Below are 21,182 nucleotides of genomic sequence, written 5' to 3' on the forward strand. Positions count from 1 at the left end.
CAATTTTTACTGTCTTTTGCTGTATCTAATTAGGTTTATGTGTACACACAGATTAATCTCCCTTTCCTTGCCTTACTGTAAGGATACCTCAAACGTGACCTTATGTTTTTTACGTGAGTAGGGCTGTTGCATTGCTGTATTCCTTGAGCCTTATCCCCCTATCCAATTTTTCTTCTTTTGTCAGCAGGTTATTTTGAACAGCAGCACAGCCCCTATTCCCACACACCCCTGCTCCCACACACCCCTGCTGATGGAGGAGATCACCTACCTTTGTGTTTTTCCCCTTCTTGGGTAGTTTTACATGGGACACAGTAAATGTTTGACTTGACTGTGCAGGTATTGTGATTTTAGCCATCTCATCAGTACTCTACCTGAATGGTTTCTTGCCCTCACTTTCCTGCCATATGGCCTTAACAGGATTCCTATGACCTGCCCTTCAGTAACCCCAGAAACGTACATAACCACCTCTAATTAAATTAAATATTAATAATCGCGCTGTATGATCAATATAGCTCAAAATGAAACATAAAATGACCTATCTAGAGCTGCTCTTATATGAGCCCATTGGGGATTATTCCCTCATAAATTTGTTGGGAATGCTTCGACCAGCGTAATCTGTAATGGCATACAAATGTTTAAGTTCCAAAGCAATTGATTTGAGTGGGCATCGCTGTTTGATGCCATTGTTTCAAATGCACCATGCAAGGTTCTCTGCATCAATAATAAAACATCCAACTTGAAGCCAATGCTGAGGCAGATGTATGGAAGTTGATAACAAAATCTTTAATTTCTATACTTTTCCCACACTTACAATGTATTTTCCCCATCTTGATTACCAGTCACTTTCTTATCCAAAGGAGGATTATTTCCTGAATCATTCCCATTGCAAGAACATTTGCTGTTAAAAAAAAAATTGCATTCAGTTGCGAAGATTAACAAAAGCGAGGTTTCAAAAACTCTGTAATGAAGTTTAAAAATAACGGGAGACATCCATTACAACGTGGCCATTACAACGACTTGCGCTGGATGGTGCTATACACTAAGGAATAGTATGATTTATTATTCCAACACCTTCCCTACTGTTGCGTAGGCTGGCGTTGGAATAGTAAATCATGCTATTCCCAAGTCCAGTGCCTCTAGCGCAAGTCATAACAACTTGTTTTATAATGACTGGGTTGTAAACGTATCGCGGTGTAAAGACCGCATTGTAACGTCATACATTCAAAAATAACTGAGATAAAACCGTATCTTAAAGGTAGCAGTTTCAGTTTGCTTTTTCTTTGTCTTGATCTTTATTAGAAGGTTGCAAAGCATGTCTTCTACCTGTTTGGTCTTAAAATTATTTCCAGCATTTTTTTATAGAGGAAACTAAGCAAGTTGATGCTGCTAGATCGAATTGTTTTTCCTGTTCATCCTTGTGGCCTTTTAATAAATTGAAAGTTTTAGAACCTGCAACAGTTACTTCATTTCCAAATGCATTCTTTCTGTTAGAATTGGTAGTTTGTCCTTTTTGTTTGTGGATTAGTTCTTCACATTGATCTCTTTTTAGTAATAGGCGCTATCAGTGGAAAACATGATCAGGCCTTCTTTGTTTTTTGCTGTGAATTATTTCAATTGTAATGCCTTCATTATTTAAGAAGCGGCCTTCATACAGCTGGCCAAAACAGCTTTGGCACTACAAGGTCACATTATACTGGTGAATGGTGAATTTGTGTGGAAATGTCCAAAAGGACACTTAACAAATGGTGAAGGGATTAGACTGAGGGGCAAGCTTGAAGGCCAAGGAGAAGGAAAAATCAAGGAAGCCTCCAGAGAGGGTTATTTATCTACTGAGACCACTCCTGGGCCTCAAAAGGTCTTCTGAAGAGGGTGATGAAGGGAAAAAAGATCCAGAATAGAAAAAAAAAGATTTCATCAATCCTCTCGATCCCACTCGCCATCGAACAGATCGATGTGGGCTAATGGTAAGTTGCCATTGCGAATTAGATCTTTTCCTCACCAAATCACCACCACCATTTGACGTCTGGAAGATCTTCCTCATTGATGAGTTCCCATCATCCAAAGTCCTATTGATTGACATAACGCTCAACTTCCAGATACTCAAATCGGAACCCTACACAGGCTCACACAAACGATTGCAGTATCTTCTGCATCTTCAGTAGAAGAGGTATCTTAGCCAAGAAAGAAGTTCAGGTTGTGGCCCTACTCCAGATGTGGGACCAGCTCCTCTTGGGCCTTCATCTTTCAGAATTCCTGCAGAAGCCTCTGAGGCCACTAAATATGTCACCACCTGTGACTTTGAAGGTGATGGTCTCAATACCTACCTTGGTATCACAGCAGGAAAGGACCTCTTTTTGAATGATCATCCCTCAAGTTTTTGGACTGATACTGGTTTTTTTCGACTCTGTAGTGCACTCAACCCTGCTGTCCAGGCCCCAGTGCATGTGATCTGACCCCAAAAGTACAGGTACAATTGGCTAATATTTAATTGGCTCACTTAACTATGTATAGGTCCCTGGTATAGGTTTATTTATTTATTTATTTATGGGCTTGTAACGCGCCGGCATCACACCCGAAGGTGTATCTCCGCGCGGTGCTGTGAAGGAACAGGTAGAGCAGCGCTCCAACTAGAACAGGGTAGTCTTAAGGTGTTTCCTGAAGGCTAGATGGCTAGGGCAATCTCTGAGGGAAAGAGGAAGACTGTTCCACAGACGAGGGCCCATGATGGAGAGGGAGCGACCACCTTGTCTGGTCTTGTTATGTCTAGGGACCTGAAGTAATAGCTGATTGCTAGACCTAAGAATGCGGGAGGGGCGGTGGTAAACAAATTTCTCGGCCAGGTAATGTGGACCGAGGTTGTGAAGACTCTTGTGCACCACACAGCAAATCTTGAATTCCACCCGTTTCCGGATGGGGAGCCAATGGAGGGCCTTAAGGAGGGGCAAGGATGGGGTTCTAGGGGGGGCATTGGTCACCAGGCGGGCCGCAGTGTTTTGAACCACCTGAAGTTTATTAAGCACTCCTTCGTTGGCTGCTAAGAATAGGCCATTGCAATAGTCCAGGCGGCTCAAAACGAGGGCCTGGACCAAGGTCTTTCTTGTATGGTCAGGTAGAAGGGGGAACACCTTACGAAGGAGGCTAATAATGTGAAAGCAGGAACCCGCCGTGGTGCTGGCATGATGAGCAAGGGTGAGGTCATGATCTAGACGGACCCCCAGATTTTTCACCACCTGTTTAGGGGATGGGGCCTGACCCAAACTGGGGGGCCACCAGTCAGGGGTCCACAGGGTTTTTGCCCCTCCGAATAGCATGACCTCAGACTTTCCCACATTACACTGGAGAAAGTTCTGGGCCATCCAGCTGGCGATCGCAGTCATGCCGTTGGAGAAAGCTTGTCTTATCTCCGGGGTAAAGTCTTTAAAAGTGAACAGCAGCTGCGTATCGTCAGCGTAGGAGATAGGCATAAACCCGAAAGACCTCACAATGTTAGCCAAAGAGGAGACATATACGTTAAACAACGTAGGGCTGAGACAGGAGCCCTGCGGGACTCCTCTGGTGATGCTGGCCGAGGGGGAGCTGAAGGAACCCATATTCACCTTCTGGGTACGCTCAGAGAGAAAGCTGGTGAACCACGCCAAGGCGGCTCCATCAATACCAGTCTCCTTTAATCTGGTAAGGAGAATTGCGTGGGATATGGTGTCGAAAGCTGCGGACAAGTCCAGCAGCACCAACACCACTGACATCCCTCTGTCCAGGGACAAGCGTATAGCATCCGTGACGGAGAGGAGAGCCGTCTCGGTGCTATACCTGGGTCTGAACCCCGACTGAGAGTGGTCCAGACAGCCGGCCTGCTCAATAAAGCTGGAAAGATGGTGATTCACATGCTTCTCCATCAGTTTGCTGATGAACGGCAAGAGGGAGATAGGCCTCAGATTAGTCATATCAGACCAGGGGATGGAGGTGTTTTTCCTGATAGGCTTGACCATGGCCTCCTTCCACTCCCTGGGGACCAGTCCTTCAGAGAGGGAGCGATTGATCACCGTCTGAATGGAAGGACTGAGGACACTCCCAATGAGGTGCATGACACGGGCAGGAACAGGGTCCACTGGGCTGCCTGATTTAATAGTCCCGATCAGGGAGTTGACTTGGTCCAAGCTAATCTCGGGAATAGAGGACAGCGTAGCGGAAACAGCACCGACTGTTCCGGGCTGGGGGCTAAAAAAGGGGACCGTCTCCTCAGTAGGTGGGCTTATTTGGGAGATGTTACGATAGATGGAATCGATTTTATTGGCAAAAAACCCAGCGGTATCCTCACACAGTTTTTGGGTCAGAATTTCAGGACTGTCACAGGCGACGGGCTTGGTAAATGTGCAAAGAACCTGGTACAGTAGTTTAGGGTCGTTGCCAGCCTCAGACAGTTGGAAGACAATGTAGGATTTACGGGCAGCTCTGATGTTTTTATGATAAAGTCTCATGGCTGAGCCATAGCGATCTTTATCGGTCATACTGCGTGAGATTCTCCAGGCTTTCTCCAACTTCCTGCAGGCCCTTTTCTCCGCACGCAGTAGATCAGAGTACCATGGTTCCTGCCTGCGGTCAGAGCGCTGATTACAGCGTCTTAAAGGGGCAATTAGATTGACCGCCGTGATCAAAGCATCATTGTATTTAAACAGAGCCGAACTGGTGGAGTCAGAGGGGAGAAAATCGGGAGGTACGAAAGTAGATTTAAAAGTGTCAGCGGACACCTTATACCACTGCCTACGCCATAACGGAAGGGGAGCAGGTTGGGGACGTTCTGTAAAGAGGGCGGGGAGGGAGAAATTAATTACAAAGTGATCGGTCCATTCCACCTGCGTAGGAGGATAACACGACAGGAGGTGCGAGTTGGACAGGATTAAGTCGAGGGTGTGACCGGCCCGATGGGTCGGACCCTGGTTGCACTGTTTAAGACCAAGGGTAGATAGATCAGCCAGCAAGTTGCGCGCATCTGCATTGTCAGCCAATTCACTGTGGACATTGAAGTCTCCAAGGAGTACAAAATTAGTCCCTATGCTGATATGAGGAGCTAATGTCTCCAGAAGGAGAGTAGAAGCCTCCCCACAAGGACCAGGGGGACGGTACACCAATGCTCCCTTCCAGCAAGCTTGTAACAAGGAACCAATTCTGAAAACAAGGATTTCAATGTCCCTAGTACAGCATTGGTCCAGAAGGGTGACAGTAAGAGTGTCTTTATAGATTACTGCGACCCCGCCGCCGGTTTTAACAGGGCGGTCGAGCCTAAGAATCTTGTACCCCATAGGGATCCCCAGGGTGATGGCAGGGACCAGATGGGGTTTGAGCCAGGTCTCTGTACAAAAGCAGAAATCAGGGCGGGCCGAGTGGATTAAGTCCCAAACCTCCGAGTGATGCTTCGGGAGGGATCTTATATTGCATAATATGCTATTGCCCCTAGGAGACCTGGGACACAAGTCCCCAGGGGTCAGTGTGCCTAAAAGGGGAGGGCATGGGTATGACTGGTAACGGCAATTCCTACATGAGAAAGGGCCCTCTGGACATAAGTCAGGGTCCTGAGCGCAACCTTTTAGCGGCGGGTTCCACAATTTACGTAGGTCATTGGAAGAGTACCTAAGTCTGTCGGAACCGCCAGCGGGAGGAGCCGCGATGACAGGGGTCATGGCCCCTGGCCCCGTGCGGTCACGGACGGGCACAGACGGGCTCCTCTCTGGCTCGTCTCAGGCGCGACTAAGGCGCCCCCTGCGCGCAATCGCTGCGCGCTTGGGCGACGAGAGGGCTTAAATGCCCTGCCTGATGCAGTCAGCTAGAGCGCTAGCAGCGCGATAGTGTGGGTGGGGTCACTGGCTCTTCCTGTCCCGCCCTCCGCTCAATCGGCACTGGTTGCCGTGTCGGACCGGGGCGGGGCAGGGGAAGAATCGAGCACAAGCCCTCAAGGAGTCAGAACGTCAGCACAGTCTCACAGTAATGGCAGTAAGTAAGACAAACGTTTTTTAAAATATCGTAGTGACAAATTAAAAGCTAGACTGTGCAAACACACACAAACAGGTACCGGCTAGTGGGGAGCGCAGAGCGCTGTCACAATCACAGCAGATAGTAAAGCGGGTCGGGGAGACTCTGCCACCGTCCTCCCTTCCGCAAGCTTCCGCTGCTCCTCGCCGCCTTAAATGCCCTGCCTGATGCAGTCAGCTAGAGCGCTAGCAGCGCGATAGTGTGGGTGGGGTCACTGGCTCTTCCTGTCCCGCCCTCCGCTCAATCGGCACTGGTTGCCGTGTCGGACCGGGGCGGGGCAGGGGAAGAATCGAGCACAAGCCCTCAAGGAGTCAGAACGTCAGCACAGTCTCACAGTAATGGCAGTAAGTAAGACAAACGTTTTTTAAAATATCGTAGTGACAAATTAAAAGCTAGACTGTGCAAACACACACAAACAGGTACCGGCTAGTGGGGAGCGCAGAGCGCTGTCACAATCACAACCAGTACCCAAGTGTAGGAAGCTGGCTCTATATATGGTATACCCCTGGGTGGTTATACCATGTACAGAGTCCAGAGATTCCCCGAGAAATGTACAGGGCTCAATGCAAACCCGAAGTGCTCTATTTATGGTAGAGTGGGCGAACAGCCTTTGGCCTAACACAGAGGAGTGTAAGACATTTGTTGTGCACACAATGACCAATACATTACACACTACTCAAACGCGTTCCACACCAATTTTATAGAAATAAGCTTTGGTCAATATTTATTTTAAGACCAAGATCTTCGCAAAATGGTAAGTTTTAAATAGGAATGCTTTTCAAGTTCTTTGCAATGTTAACCTATGGAGGAAAACAATAATGCAGTTTTACAGGTGAGTGAACAACTTACAAATCCAGTCTTCGGGTTGCAGGGTCAGAAGAGGGCAAGGTTCAGGTAAGCACCAACACTGCACCACCAGCAGCACAGGGGCGGCCGGGTGCAATGGCCAAAGTTGAATATTAGGCCCAATGTTACCCAATGGAGACTGGGGGTGCTTGAAGACACACTTGCAGGTAAGTAAATCGGTTGCAGGGCTCAAGCTTCAGAGGTTTCGGCAAGCATGGGGGGGCCACAACGCAGCACCAAACATACACCACGAGTGGCACAGGGGTGGCCGGGTGCAGAGTGCAAACAGTGTTTGGTGCCTAATGCACTTCAGTGGAGAAACTTGGTTTGGAAAACAGGCTGCAGGCGACGCCTGGAGGCTGCACGAAGGAAACCAGCGACAGCAGAGGTAAGTTGGGATGCTGTAGGTCATAGGGACACCGTCAGTCAAGGTCCTCAACACCCACTGGCTTCGGGTGCAGGAGTCTCCTTTGACAAATCGTGGAGTCCAGGAGGGCTCAGCCAAAGCTGGATTTGGACTCGGTCACTAGGGAACCATTTCTGGATCGAGTGGGGCCACCTGGACACAGTCATCAGGTGCAGAGTGGGCAGGGATCGTAGATCCAGAGGGCACCAGAGCCTTTTGGGTTGGTTTCTTGTAGACAGAGCCGCTGTTCCTCTGGAGTTCTGCTCTTCTTCAAAGGCAGACAGTCCTCCCGTGGGGGGTTGTGGAGGTTGCTAGCTGCAAGACAGGTGTTGTTCTTTTCGGAGTATCTTTGAAGCTGCAGACAGGTCTGGGGCCAAGTCAGTGGGTGTCGACTGTCTTTTCTCCATGGCGTCTTCTTCGTCCATCTTCTTCTTAGGTCAGCAGAAACTATTTTCAGGGTCTATGGAAGTCACCTAAATACTAGATTATGGGGAGTTTTAAGGGGGTGACCGGCAGAGCCAATGGGCACCTTACCTGGGGTGTCTACACCCTCAATTATGCCTCCCTTTTGTAGGAGGGAAATAGTCCTAGCCCTGATTGAATGAGTCCCCCATCTTCAAGATGGCAGGGACTGAAAGGTGTAGTTTGCACAACTATTCTTCCTAGTTTTTCCTGCCCAAAGTGAGGCTGTAGACTGGGTGCTGCCATCTGCTGCTACTTGCAGAGGCTGGGGGTCACATTACAAAGGCGGCAGGCCGTTGAAGCTTCCCTCTCGAGCACTGTGCCATCCTGGTATAGGAGGTGTGACACCTCTGCCCTGGATGTGCTTTGTTTCTGGTCCCAGAGAGTGGGGGCTCTCATCCCAGGGGGTCCAGAAACATGTCTGGTGGTGGCAGACTGCCTAAAGCCACTCTATGACCGCACCAGGGTTGGTAAGTTTTCAGGGGGCACCTCTGAGGGGCCCTCCAAGTACATGTTTCAATAAATTCCACACTGGTATCAATGTGGGTTTATTGAGAGGATTAGTCTGGTACCAAACACTCCTTGGTTCAGAGAAGCCTTCATGGTGCTGGGGAACTCAATTTGTCGCGTGTCCGGCCCATGTACTCTCTAGGACTTCCCTGGCACATACAATATCGAAGAATGGATTTAAATATTGCAGGATCATATCTGCTTGCGCCTTAGGGCTGTAAGGCCTGCTAGAGGGATGACTTGGCTATACCTTAGTAAGTTTTAGGAAAAACAAGGGTACCCCAATACGTGAACCTGAGGTGAAATATGCGGTAAAAAAACAATGGTTCGGGTGTGGCCAAAAGGTCAAATAATAAAGTGATCCTAAGGAGAGCACTTTTGATTAGAGAGTTGAAGATTAATTACTTTAAAGGAGCAAAAAAAAAAATAATGTACATAGGGACATAAGTCATTTCATATGAAACATTTATTTCCACAACAATAGAATTCAGGTGCTCACACGTGATGGTGAAGTTTAAAATAACGGCATCGCATTATGAATTTTTTTGCTCCTTTTAAAGTAATTAATCTTCAACTCTTAGCTATACCTTAGGCAGAGCTAGTGCTAGTTGGCATAGTACACAGGAAGTGTTCCATTTTGACTTTGTCGATTTATGTGCATCAGGCCATGCATGCTGCAGTGGCAGTCGGCATGATCTAGCTGAGGGGTCCCTAGGGGACCCTCATTAGTCCCAATGCCCTTGGCACCCAGGTGTAATTTACTAGGGACTTACAGGGGGCCTGAAGGGCCACTTGTGATGCAGCTTTAGGGAAGAAGCACTGGCACATGGGACCTGGTTGGCAGGGGCCCTGTGCACTACAATTGAACCCACATCATTTTCCAGGCAAAAAAGTGGGGGGCTAACCATGTCAAAAGAGGCACTTTCTCACCCCAGGGTAGTATGGTAAAGGTCACGAGAGGGGTGCAGCACTTAATTGTGCCACCACTACAGTGACAAGGTGAAGTTGTGACTCTAGGCCTGCCGCTGCAGCTTTAAATAGGCCATCTCGACATGGCAAGATAAAACCTTTGCCCGGTCAAAACTTGCCTTTTTAATAATATTATTAAGAAACTCCTAGGAAATACCAGGGTGATTATTATTAAAAAGAAGGGCAGGTTTCCTTTGTATTTAAGATGCCTTGACCGTGAAAACACAAACTTGACAGGACTGCTCTGCTGCTCCCTTGACCCAGCAAAGAAAAGGTGCACTAAGGAAGGCGTGCACCTGCTGAACTCATGGGACTGTCAAAGCGGATCGTGCATGCTGTACCCACTCACCGCAGAAGAGCTCCATTTGTGCCTAGATTAAAAGGAAGACCGACCTGCTGCTCCCCAGCAAACAGAGGCTGTATCAGAGACTGGACTGCATCTGCTGAACTGAAAGGGCTCGCCAAAAGGACTATCCTTGCAGCGGCTACTTGTGCAAAACGGAGTCACTTGTGCCTGGCCAGAAGAAGTGACTCAATGAGCCAGGTGTCTAGCCCCCCTGTTGAGCACCTAGGACACAAAAGCTAAAGGAAGCCTGCATGTGTGAGAGCCCAGCTGCCCAGGACCACCTGTCTGCTGCTGGATGCCGAAGTGCCTGCTGGGTTACAGAGTCCTGACCTTTCTGAGATGTCCCCATGTCTGTGGGACCCAGAGCCATCGTCTAAGTGGGCTCTGGTCCTCCTGCAAGAAAGAGGCATTGACCTGTGGGCGACCAGTGAGAACTGTTGTAACTGGAGACCAGTAGACTAATGGCAACTGGATCTGCGCTGGCCTTTACTGGGGCAGTGTGTGATATCGAGTCGTGAGGCAAGAGATATCCTCTGAAGTACGTGGACCCCCGTGGTGGCCCTAGGAACATTCACTGCATTTCTTCCATAGCTCCGGTATCTTCTCAGCATTTGCTATCCCCAGCATCTACCATCCCCAGCATCAGGTCTCGGCTGGAACCACAATCCCGGTGAAATCGCCTGCGAGGACTGCTGGACCGACAGTTAACTGTCTTTCTAGACCTAAGTAGTCCCTCTGTCTGGCTCCAAACCCGTTGTGGCCAGTCCAAGAAGGATTGGTAGTTGTGCTAGCGGTTTGCTCAGGAACCGCAACACAGATTTATTGGAACGAACTTACCTTCCAAAGAGCTTACGTAAAAAAACGTACTTACCTTTCAAAAATCATATCTGGTTCCTTTTGATAAATTTTTGTTGCTGGGATATCTATTTAAAAATATGATCCATTTTTATTAATTGGTGTTGGATTTTTATTGTGTTGTGTTCCTTACCTGGTGTTTTAGTACTTTTAAATGATTTACACCTGCTTCTTTGACTAAGCCTGACAGCTCTGTGCTGCAGCTACCCAGTACTGTGTTAGAGGATTTGAAACCTCACCGGACCTAATCGAGATTGTGTCATTATTACATGGGGCTGTCTCACAACTAACTCACATAATAACCCACTTTCCTAGAGTCACAAATTTCGGCATGGCCCCCCTTCTCCTAGTAAGTCACACAAGAACTACCTACAAATGACTATCATCTCTGCAGAAGCATACACATGAAAGGCCACCTTTAGCATAAACTGGATGCAAGACAGACATTTAATTGTATATTCTCACATAACGTGCTGGGTCACCAGCTAGAGTGTCTTCTGTTGACATCACCACATTTAAAGATGTCCTTTTCATCTTGTTGCCAGCCTCTTCGAGCTAGCTGGGGATACATTTTTGAACTCCAGTGACTACTAAGACTACTAAGGCTAGTTTTTTTTTTTAAACTCACGTCTCCAGAACAAAATCGACTTGACCCAAGGCCTAACAATGTTATTGTGTCAGTAGTCAGAAAATGACACTCCTCAGCTACATAAACATCTGCTTAGTTGGCTACAGAAAGATGGCAAGATATATCTCTGAAATAGTTCAGGGCATCAGTCGGAATTCAAACTAAATCACCAGTGCCTAGATAGACTTTGCTGATCTGGTGATATCAGAGTACTCTCATATGATTACTTTGAGAGGATCATCCTACCTACAGCTGGCATCTTTGAATCCAGATGCTCAAATAAAGATCCTTAATCTTTAATTGTTTGCCTATTTAAACAAAACGTACAGAAGAGGAGCTGTTCCGCATGAAAAATGAAGCGGAGACCTTAAAAGTGGTTGTGATGATACTGAAACTTGTAGTACTCCTGCCTTTCCTCTAATCCAAAGACCGCAGATACTATCCGCAGGAGAGTATTCAGTACTATTATTGGCCCTAACAGCCATAACAACTGTAACCTCAGCAGAAATGCTCCTGCTTTATTAAGCAAGGGACCAAGTCAAGAGCGTCCAGCGGCCACAGGCGACCAATCTTTACGGACGCCTACCATCCAATGCCAGTCAATGGTGCAAGATATTTACTCTCTTCATTTTAGAGCACCTCCACCACCCATACCACCGGCATCTACACCATAACTTCAACTACCTTAGTTGCGCATTCCAGTCCATTATTTTTTGCTCACTGTGCCACTCTAGACTTATGTAAGTTAGTGTTGTCCATGCTCCTCATGGGAACAGTTCATCCCAAACTGCTAGGCGAGGCCCACTCCTGAAGGGACCACAAACAGACCCTTTTCGACCTAGTCATTAAGGTATAGCATAGATCAGCATGAACTGTTCCAGTTGTGTCTGTTGCATCTACTATTGATCGCTCTTGATCTACCTCTCTATTGCTATTTCTTTAGGATGCTATTTAAAATAAGTGCAGTTTTATTGACTGCATTTGAATAGCCCTTTCTATGAAAATAATTGCCCTTTTTAGCTTGCAGTTGTTTATATCGACATGACTTGTCTAAATAAGGTGTAAAGTTTTAATGCCCTTTATGTGCTGCTGATCTGCGTTCTCTCCCCAATAGGAAGTGGAGCCGATGGCCAAGGAAAGTGACCATATCCACATTATCGCACTGGCTCAGGCGCTGCACGTCTCCATCCTGGTGGAGTATATGGACCGTGGCGAGGGCGGCAGCACTAACCACCACATCTTCCCTGAGGGCTCAGAACCCAACGTGTTCTTACTGTACAGGCCGGGACACTATGACATTCTATATAAATGAGACGCCCCCTGCAGGAGTGGAGGCCATCGCTTTGAGGAGTGTCTGGGATGAACAAAAAAAACAAAAAACTTTGAAAAAAATCTAGCACTGTACAGAGTTTGTGTGGGTTGTAAATGATATTAATTGATTTTTTTTTCCTTTGCTTTGTTACACTACCGTTCATGTTTTATTAAAAGTGTCCTGGTGAGAGACTAAGCCGGCTCCTGCTGCTGTGTAATGTGTTTGGGAGAAGGAAGGGTGTGAAAGGGTGGCTGCGATCATGAAAACATTACCATCTTGCCTTTGTAACACCTTTCTTTGTGTTCATGTATGGCTTGCATATTCTTCCAGAACGCCGGGCTTCCATTGCTTGTTTTCAGGCAACCGCTTTTTCTTTTTGTTTGAGCACTCAATAAGAGCGCATATGTGTTCCAACTGCCTCAATCGTGTGCTTTCCTTCCCTCCACATTACTCTCTCGCGCCTATTTGCTCATTTCCTTCGCAGTTGATCTCAGCCATGTTTCACCCAACCTTTTGCACTCCACGTTGCTCTTTCACCTTTTGTTTCTACAATTCCCCATGTACTAACCCTCATGTTGCTTTTTCCTCTATGTGACGCTTTGCTTCTCTCCCACCCACTGTCTTGCTTCAACCCTCTTCCTTCAACCTGCTCCCGCAACAGACACATTAGTTTTTTGTGGTTGTGTTTTTTTAAGAAGCACTTTTGCACTACCTTTTTTGAAAAGTTAAATTAACCAATCCATCACAGATTGTTACACAAACATGAAAAAAGTGTTCTTCTGTAGGCATGCACGCATTTACAAAATGAGACCCTGCATGTGCTTCTTCAACTCCTCTTATCTCCCTCAATGTTTCCCACCACCTGGCAAAGTAAAGTAATTGTTCAGTGGCAAATGAACAATCCTGGCTAGCACAGGATCTGCTACCCCCAAACTCTAGGTACAAGTCATATCCGTGGGTACTTTTTTAAGCTGGGACTTAGAGGGATGTTTTTAAAAGGGCTTGGAGGTGCAGCTTGCCATCTTCTACCCCGTGCCGCTGGTTGAGCTCTATTGGTGTCTTTCACCATGTGGGGGGGGAGGGGTGTTCCCCTTACTGCACAGCTCTGTCATAATGCTGTAGATATATTTTGCTGTACTTGCTCTTGGACACTGACAGATTGTGTCTGAAGGTCCTTGTGATCTAAGAGTTTTTCACTTTAGTAAATATCCAATACAGTGCATCCAAAAGCATGTGCTGTGCTCCGTGTAGGATTGGAAATGTATCCCCACAAACAGGATAACAAAAACATTTATTTGGATCCCAAGGGTGCCCGTCGGTGTGGCGCATAACAGAAACTGACAAGGCATTTATTGCTCATAGATAAAGGTGCATTCTTCCTTAAAAACAGCAACAGCTAATCCCAGCAGTCAATCAACGTATACAAAATTTTGTTATTTTTCACTACAGGATGAAAACATGAAACCTTTAACTGTTAAGCCAGTTGCATGGTTTCACCCTGTATTTATTTAGTTGCCACTTTAGTCCTCAAAAAGGCCTTTAGCAGCAATACAAAGCAGCAAATGGAGCAAACTGCAACTGCATCACTTGACATAATGGCTTTACCTTTTGTCAAGAAGTCCTGAGACATGTAATCTGTCTTGCCGCCTGTTTCTTAATATTCACTCAATCTCTGGTCCTGTTTGAAGCTCTAACCGTGCTTGGAGTCCAGATTGCAACACTACATATCATTGAGCAGCGATGGAGTAGAACTCCCTGCTCTGTCAACTTCATTGACAGAGATGGCATTCAACAGCGTAGCTAGAGAGACCCTTTGGAAACTCCTCTGCCACTAGGGTGTGCTAGATAAACTTGTAAGAATCATCTGGAACTCTTTTGAGGGAATGATCTTCAAGATAGTCCATGGAGGACAACTAAGTGAGGACTGTAATCCGGCAAGGATTATTGCGTTCGCGTCTTCTCTTCCTGCTGCCTATAGCCTGGAGCATGAAGACATCCACAGCAAAGAGAAGAAATGGGATCCAGTGGACACAGTCCTGGTTGATGGCCTATATCCCAGGAGGGATTGTAGGGATATTAAGTAGGTTTTGTCAGGATATTCCTGAGACATGTAATCTGTCTTGCTGCCTATTTCAGTCTTTGGTTCTGTGTGAAGCACTAATCATGCTTGGAGTGCAACCATTTTAAGCGAATACCTGTCTGCTTGTACCCAGAGTGCTACACAACAGACAGAGAGCAATTTGTAGCTCAGCTGCTGCGCACACTGACATGTTAAAGAAAAACCTGTTCTTTTCACGTTCTGGCAAATTCATGTTTTTGTTTACTTTAAGGCTGTCCTTTGAGGGTATGAACTTGGTGCAGGGGTGTAGCATTGCAGCAAAGCATGTACTTGGTTTTATCCGGACTCAGAATTTCATTCACCAGCTTTGCACATATTTTGTCTGCCATTCCTACTGCTTGGCTTCCAGAGAAGCAAAGAATAGGCATATGACTCCCAAAGAAGCCTAGGATCACCTTTGCCGAGGACCAAATGACCTGCGCAACTTTTGGATCTACTTTGCAGGGAAACAAATATATTGCCACTTCTCAAGGGGGTGCTGTGGCACCAGAAGTCCCAGGACAAACAGTCCTGACTCAGGGTGCTACAGTGGAGGTCAGGCTTTTTTTTTTACAGAAATGCATGACTTCCTCCCTCTGTCGCATTACACCAGTTGTGATTGAGCCTTCCCAGAGATGCCATAAAGAAGCAAAGCAGTTGCTCGGTCTTTAATTTTAGATTTGATTCTAAGGACTTCACAGTTTTACAACATGACAATTTTTATGTCTCGCTTGAGAGACTGTTTTTAGCTGTCTGTAGGCGAAAGCCTATTGTGCAACACAGTGCTTTACGTGGGATGGAAAAGGTTGTTTGTCCCTCTCCTTGAGCTTAGCATCTTTACTACCTCTTACTGGCTGTTTATCCTTCCACTGCTCTTTTTGAGGGAACAACATTTGTTTTGTTTCTTAATCACTCCATGAAAATGCCAGTATTTTCCAGCTCTCTCCCTCGTGTGCTTCTCCTGCCCCTTCCGATCAGGGTTGAGGTCTTCCAAGTACTCTCTTGTGGGCCTCTCCCCTGCCTAACTCCCTCCCCCGTTCTCCCGGTCAGTTTCTTGCTCATGTGCTTCTCCCCGCCCCATGTTGCTCTTGTGCTCCTATTTTCACTCCCCCATCCACTCCCCATTGCTTCCCCACCTGTTCTTCCATTGACTTTTTCTTCATCTATGCTCTTAATAGAGAATAATCAAACCTTGGGTCCCCAGACCCTCGTTGCACCACCACCACTCAGGTCCTACGTCTCTTCCGTACTGACTTCGGAGAAGGAAGAGGTGTAGAGGGTGATCTAACAGACACTCTTCAGGAAATGCACTCAGTGCCACCCCAGATCCCCTTGGACTGATCTGCACAAGGTGTGCATTCCCTGCCTCTCCACAAAGCACAACGGCAGTCATTGCACCTTCTGCCTCAACCGTCGTGTGCAAAAAGATCCTTCAGCAGTGGAAAGACAGATAATGGGCCCACCTCAAGATGCAGCGTCCCATCGAAGAGACGCTGCATGAATCTTGGCAAAACTAAGGAAAGAGGACCGAAGTTCCCCAGATGTCGCTGCCCATCAGCCAAGCCATGAGGTCAGTGGCTCCAGCTCTTCAGAGCCCAAACAGATGGAGCAAGATGAAGAGGAAATCAGTGCTCCATCCACTTCTCTCCGCACCAGCATGTGAACCAAGATGACGCCCAGAGTCACGAGTATAACAGAGACATAAACTCACAAGCTACACAAACAGCCACATGTCGAGGTGCAGCACCGCCCAACAGTGGTCTGGCATGTAGCCTAGAGCATAAGTCTACCACCCTCGGGCTCTGGCCGATGACACGGCATTCGAGTAGAGACAGGATGCAGCCAAGTCGCTCGACCCAAACCAACCCCCTTCCCCCCTCTCCCCCATCACCCCATCACCCTTCGAGTCCTGATACATGCCTTGGTGCCGAAGCACCCAAACACAAATTAGAGCTGAAGGCCCTATCAGTGCCTCTACCATGTTCAGCTCCGAAAACTGTTATCCCTGAAACCAACCTCAATGGCCAACTCTAAAGACTCAGAGGCCCATCCTCAAGAAGCTTTGGCACAAGCTCGACTAGAGACAAAACACTATTGTCATCCACCGCCACTGGAGGAAGATTTGCCTCAGCCCCACAGCAATGGGACCCAAAAAACGCAGACTTGCCTTCCAGGACACTTCTGAGCTGGATCCCTCTTCAAGCCCCAGGCTCCTTTCCCTCAAAAAGCACTCATCGATAAGGCCACCACACCTCCTTTAAAACCTGCACCACACACCACCCTTCTTCCTCGTTCTTGTAAGGGGTCACCACAGTCCTTTTTTGGGCACAGATGGTTCTAGTCCCTACTTCCCTACAGAGGACATTGACTCCCATCTCTAGCTACACCATATTGACAACCCCTTCACAAACTATGAATTAGAACTCCCAGGGGTCCATGACCATGAGCCTTTCTCAGTAAAAGCATCCCAGCTCACCGCACTCCCACCAACCTCTTTGGACGACACCACAGCGTACCATGGGGGTTTCAAAGCGCAGCTGCCTACCACACAGTAGGCCTGCTTACTACCTTGAGGATGACTACTCCTGATAGAAAAAAACAGCTCCAGCTCTTCCCTATGCTCAAGGGCATTCTTATGAAATCCCCAGAGACATTCAAGCAGCCGCTATAGTCCCAGGATGGTACCCCAGGATAGAGAAGAAGTTCAAACCTTCCCCTTTTGACCGTTGTATATCAGAAGCCATGTGTTGCACCCCCCCCCCCATACCCCACCAGCCCCCAGACTCCCTAGTGATTGTCACTGCCCATAAGCGAGCAGCAGCACAGGCCACAGGTGACACCCCTCCTCCAGATAAGGAGAGCAAGAGGACTGATGCTATAGGTAAGAGGGTTGCAGTGGGTGCTGCAATCCGCTGACACGTCACCAAATCTGTCATCCTCCAATCCCGCTACAACCGAGGTAATTGGGATGAGAAAGAGCATCTGTTCTAGGACCTCCCTCCTGAGCAAAGGTATGGGGGGGGAGTTAGTGGCAGAGGGGAAGTTAATTTCTAGTGACACTGTTCGTTGTACCCTGAATGCTGACATCCTGTGCTGCCACTCCTGGTTGTGCATATGTGCTTTAAGTTTGAAGTCCAGCAGCATCACATCAACTGCCCTTTGATGGGAACACCTTTTTGGGCCGACACGTTGATTAGATGTTGAAAAAGATTGACAAGAAAACTGCTAAAGCCATTGATGCCCTTCAAAACCAGCAGCTAGGGGTTTATTTAACAGACAACCGGGTAGAAGCACATCCCCCAACCAAACCCAGTCCTATCAGCACCAGTAGGAATGAAAGGGCTACTGGGGTTCCATCTAGGTTAACAACTCCAAGTCTAGAGGCAGAGGCACTCCCTCCAAGGGAGAGTCAACCTCCAAGCAGTGACTTGTCTCTCATATCTGCTCGAACACACAATACCTGTGGGGGGGGGGGGGGGGGGAAGATACTTCAGGGGTTTCTTCCCTGTTGGGAGATCACCTCCGATCTGTGGCTTCTTCCCATCATCAAGCATAGCTACTGCCTTAAGTTCACCTCAACTCCACCAAACATCAACATCCCACAAACACACCCAGAGGAGGTTCAGGCATTAGTCTCCAAATATGTGATAGACCCAGTACCACCGCAATATCACAGCAAGGGGGTATACGCCCTAATCCCCCAAAAGGATTGGTCCTAAAGGCCCATTCTAGACCTCGGGTCCCTCAACCAGTACATCCTTTCAAAACACTTCCACATGGCTATTCTGCAAAATGTCATCCTGCTGCTGCAGCAAGGTGACTTAATGACCAAACTCTTTCTCAAGGGCACACATTTCTACATCCCATTCATCCCTGTTACCATCTCTACCTTAGATTCCATGGTAAGTAGCCAGCATTATAAATTCAAAGTGTTGCCATTTGGTGTCACCGTAGTTCAAAATGTGACCGCCACTCCTGTACTTTCACCAATTTGTATCTTTTTATTTATTCTTTTTTTTGTTGTTGTTGTTGTTTGGGGTGGGGAGGAGGCCGAGGTGAATCTCTTCCCGATCGCCCAAAAGGCACAATGCCAAAACTTCGCCTTCAGATTTGCGCATCCCCTGTCCATGGGCAATGCTCTTATTTATGAAATGGTCAGGGGTCTTTGCATACGCTTCACCTCTCCCACTCCTGCATGTGGTTAGGAAGCTTCAACAAACCTCCCTCACTCTCATTCTGGTGGCTTCGCATTGGTGAGACAACCCTGGTTCTAAACCCTTCCTGAGCTTGCCACAGTTCCCCATGAGAAGCTCCCTAACAAGCTGGTCCTTCTCACACAGAATCAGGCAGCTGAACCCCAGGCAACTCAAATTAGGAATCTGGCTGCTGAGGTCCTAGAGAGGCTGGTCCACCTTTCTCAGGAATGCATCACTGGATTTCCCATCATCCATCTGCACATGAAGTGACATCACTGCACTTCCCATCAACCATATGCACAAGAAGTGACCACACTGGTTTCCCGCTTTTGGCCCCCTACGCTCTCTCTTCCCCTCCCCCCCCCCCCCCCCCCCCCCTCCAAGAACCAATTTAATGGTGGCTGCAGCGTGGATGTGCCAATGCAAGCCCGTCTGCACCAGGACCACACTTGGAGCTAGGAAACCTGGTCCTCCCCCTATCTACAATTACCCTGCTGTGCACATCCGTGCACGCAACCCTGGCCACTAACTGCTACACTGCTGCCACGCATCACAGACAGAACACTCAAAGGCACCTCCTGCAAGTTCTCATGCACTCACAACCTACATCAACAGTATCCAGCACCCGACTCACAGACCAACTGTCACCCTCTCAACATGCCATCACTCGCATGCATGCTCCTCAACACTTGGACCCCGAATCAATTTCGCATGCAACTTCACAAACTTTGTCGCGCCCCTCAACACCAGATCCTTCATCCTCATCAGAGACCTTAACTTTCACCTAGAAGACTGCACTGATCTTGGAAGCCTCTGCCTCACCCAGCACATTACCAAACACACCCATACCGCCAGACACCTATTAGACACGATTTTCGCCTCTATCAGCACCATGAGTTGACAAGCCAGCAACTATGACCTAGACAGACCATGCCCTCGTCAGTTTTAGCATACCCATCCTGCTGGGAAAGCGTCACAGAAGAGGAGTGTTCTTCCGCCCTCTGCGCACCAGCCCAAGCACACCTGCAACTTGCTGAAGCCATCAGAGCTTCAACAGCTGAATCACTGCATACACTGATACCCTGGCCCCCTTAAGCTCAACTCAACGTCAAGAGCCAGACCACAGGCCAGCTGGTATACAGAGGAACTCAGACTGACAAAACTCCACTGGAAGCAACTGAAGGGCAAATGGAGAACAAGTCAATACACCACTGATAGAGACCTTCACGTCTGCCTCAAGACACTACCACCAGCAGAAACAGAACACCAAATGCACAGATCTTGCAGATCACATTAAGGCTGGCAATAACATCAGAAAGGAAATATTAACCATCATCAAAGATTTCATTGTGCCTCTTGCAACATCACTCCCTTGCAAGACCTTTGTAACAAGCTCTTGGAATTAGCCTGTACCAAAATCCGCTCCACATGCGGCAACTTCAACCTTGAACCGGACCCATTCACCATCGCAACTGAACTTCCCATCCTGGCCACAGAACGAACCCTGACCTCGTTGCCCCCCCCGTCACCAGTGTTTAAACAATCACTGTTGAAACTGCGGCTACCATGTAGACCATTCACTAGGGGGCCCTGTCTGATGCTTGTCTCCACCACAGTCCGTAAAGGACTTTTACCGATCAGCGAATCATTCTCACTATCCATGACGCCTCCAACTCTGCAACATTCCCGGACACCTAGAAACATGTTATTATCATGCCTCTGCTTGGGAAACCATCCCCTGACCCAGCCACACTTTGGAACTACAGACCCATCTTCCTCCTACTGTACCAGGCAATGGCCCTAGAGAAACAAATCAACCGACCATCTTGTAAACTACCAGCTCCATGATGCCACGCAGCCCTGACTGAGGCCAAACTACAGTACAGAAACTGCACTTATCGCCACCAACAACGAAATCGGCATGATCCTTGATAGAAGAGACACGGTAGCCCTCATTCTCCTGGACCACTCTGCAGCATTTGACAGTCTTGCACCCCAACCTCATCAGGTGCCTGCACAAGATAGGCATCCAAGGTCCCAGTCTATGCTGAATGATCACCTCAACGGATAGAACACAAGTTATCAGCATGCTGTCTTACTCCTTGGAAGCTCACAAACTCATTTGGTGAGTGCCTCAAGATTCATCGCTCAGCCCCACCCTCTTCAATGCATATAAGCTGTGTATGGCCAGCGTCATCCACGCACACATTATCAACAGCCTTTCCTACCCGACGACACTCCGCTCGTACTCTCCCTCTTGGGCAAGATCCCCCCCAACACAAAAAACAAGTTCACCACCTACGTGGGCGAAGTCGGTAACTGGATAAAAGCCAACTGTCTCAAGCTCAACACTGACAAGACAGAAGTAGGGATCTTCATCAAGAAAACCTCACCGTGGGGCTCCAACTGCTGGCTGGCCAATTCAGACCCACACCCAGCAACCAAGCCAGGAACCTCTGAATCATCATCAACCGCAAACCGGTCATGACCTCACAAGTCCACGCCATCACTGCATCTTGCTTCCACATCC

The 21,182-nt window shown here is 47.9% G+C and overlaps 1 protein-coding gene across 1 annotated transcript in view; it reads left to right on the forward strand.

Moving 5' to 3' along the window:
- The window catches only part of OTUB1 (OTU deubiquitinase, ubiquitin aldehyde binding 1), a 67,596-nt gene extending 55,043 nt beyond the window's left edge, over window positions 1–12,553 (forward strand). Inside the window, exon 7 of the mRNA XM_085626017.1 lies at window positions 12,161–12,553. Within this exon, the coding sequence (XP_085482143.1) occupies window positions 12,161–12,358 (198 nt within the window). The 3' untranslated portion in view covers window positions 12,359–12,553. The remainder of the gene's footprint in view (window positions 1–12,160) is intronic.
- Window positions 12,554–21,182: the final 8,629 nt, after the last annotated feature.

Source organism: Triturus cristatus, chromosome 9, assembly GCF_964204655.1.
Source record: "Triturus cristatus chromosome 9, aTriCri1.1, whole genome shotgun sequence".
NCBI lineage: Eukaryota > Metazoa > Chordata > Amphibia > Caudata > Salamandridae > Triturus > Triturus cristatus.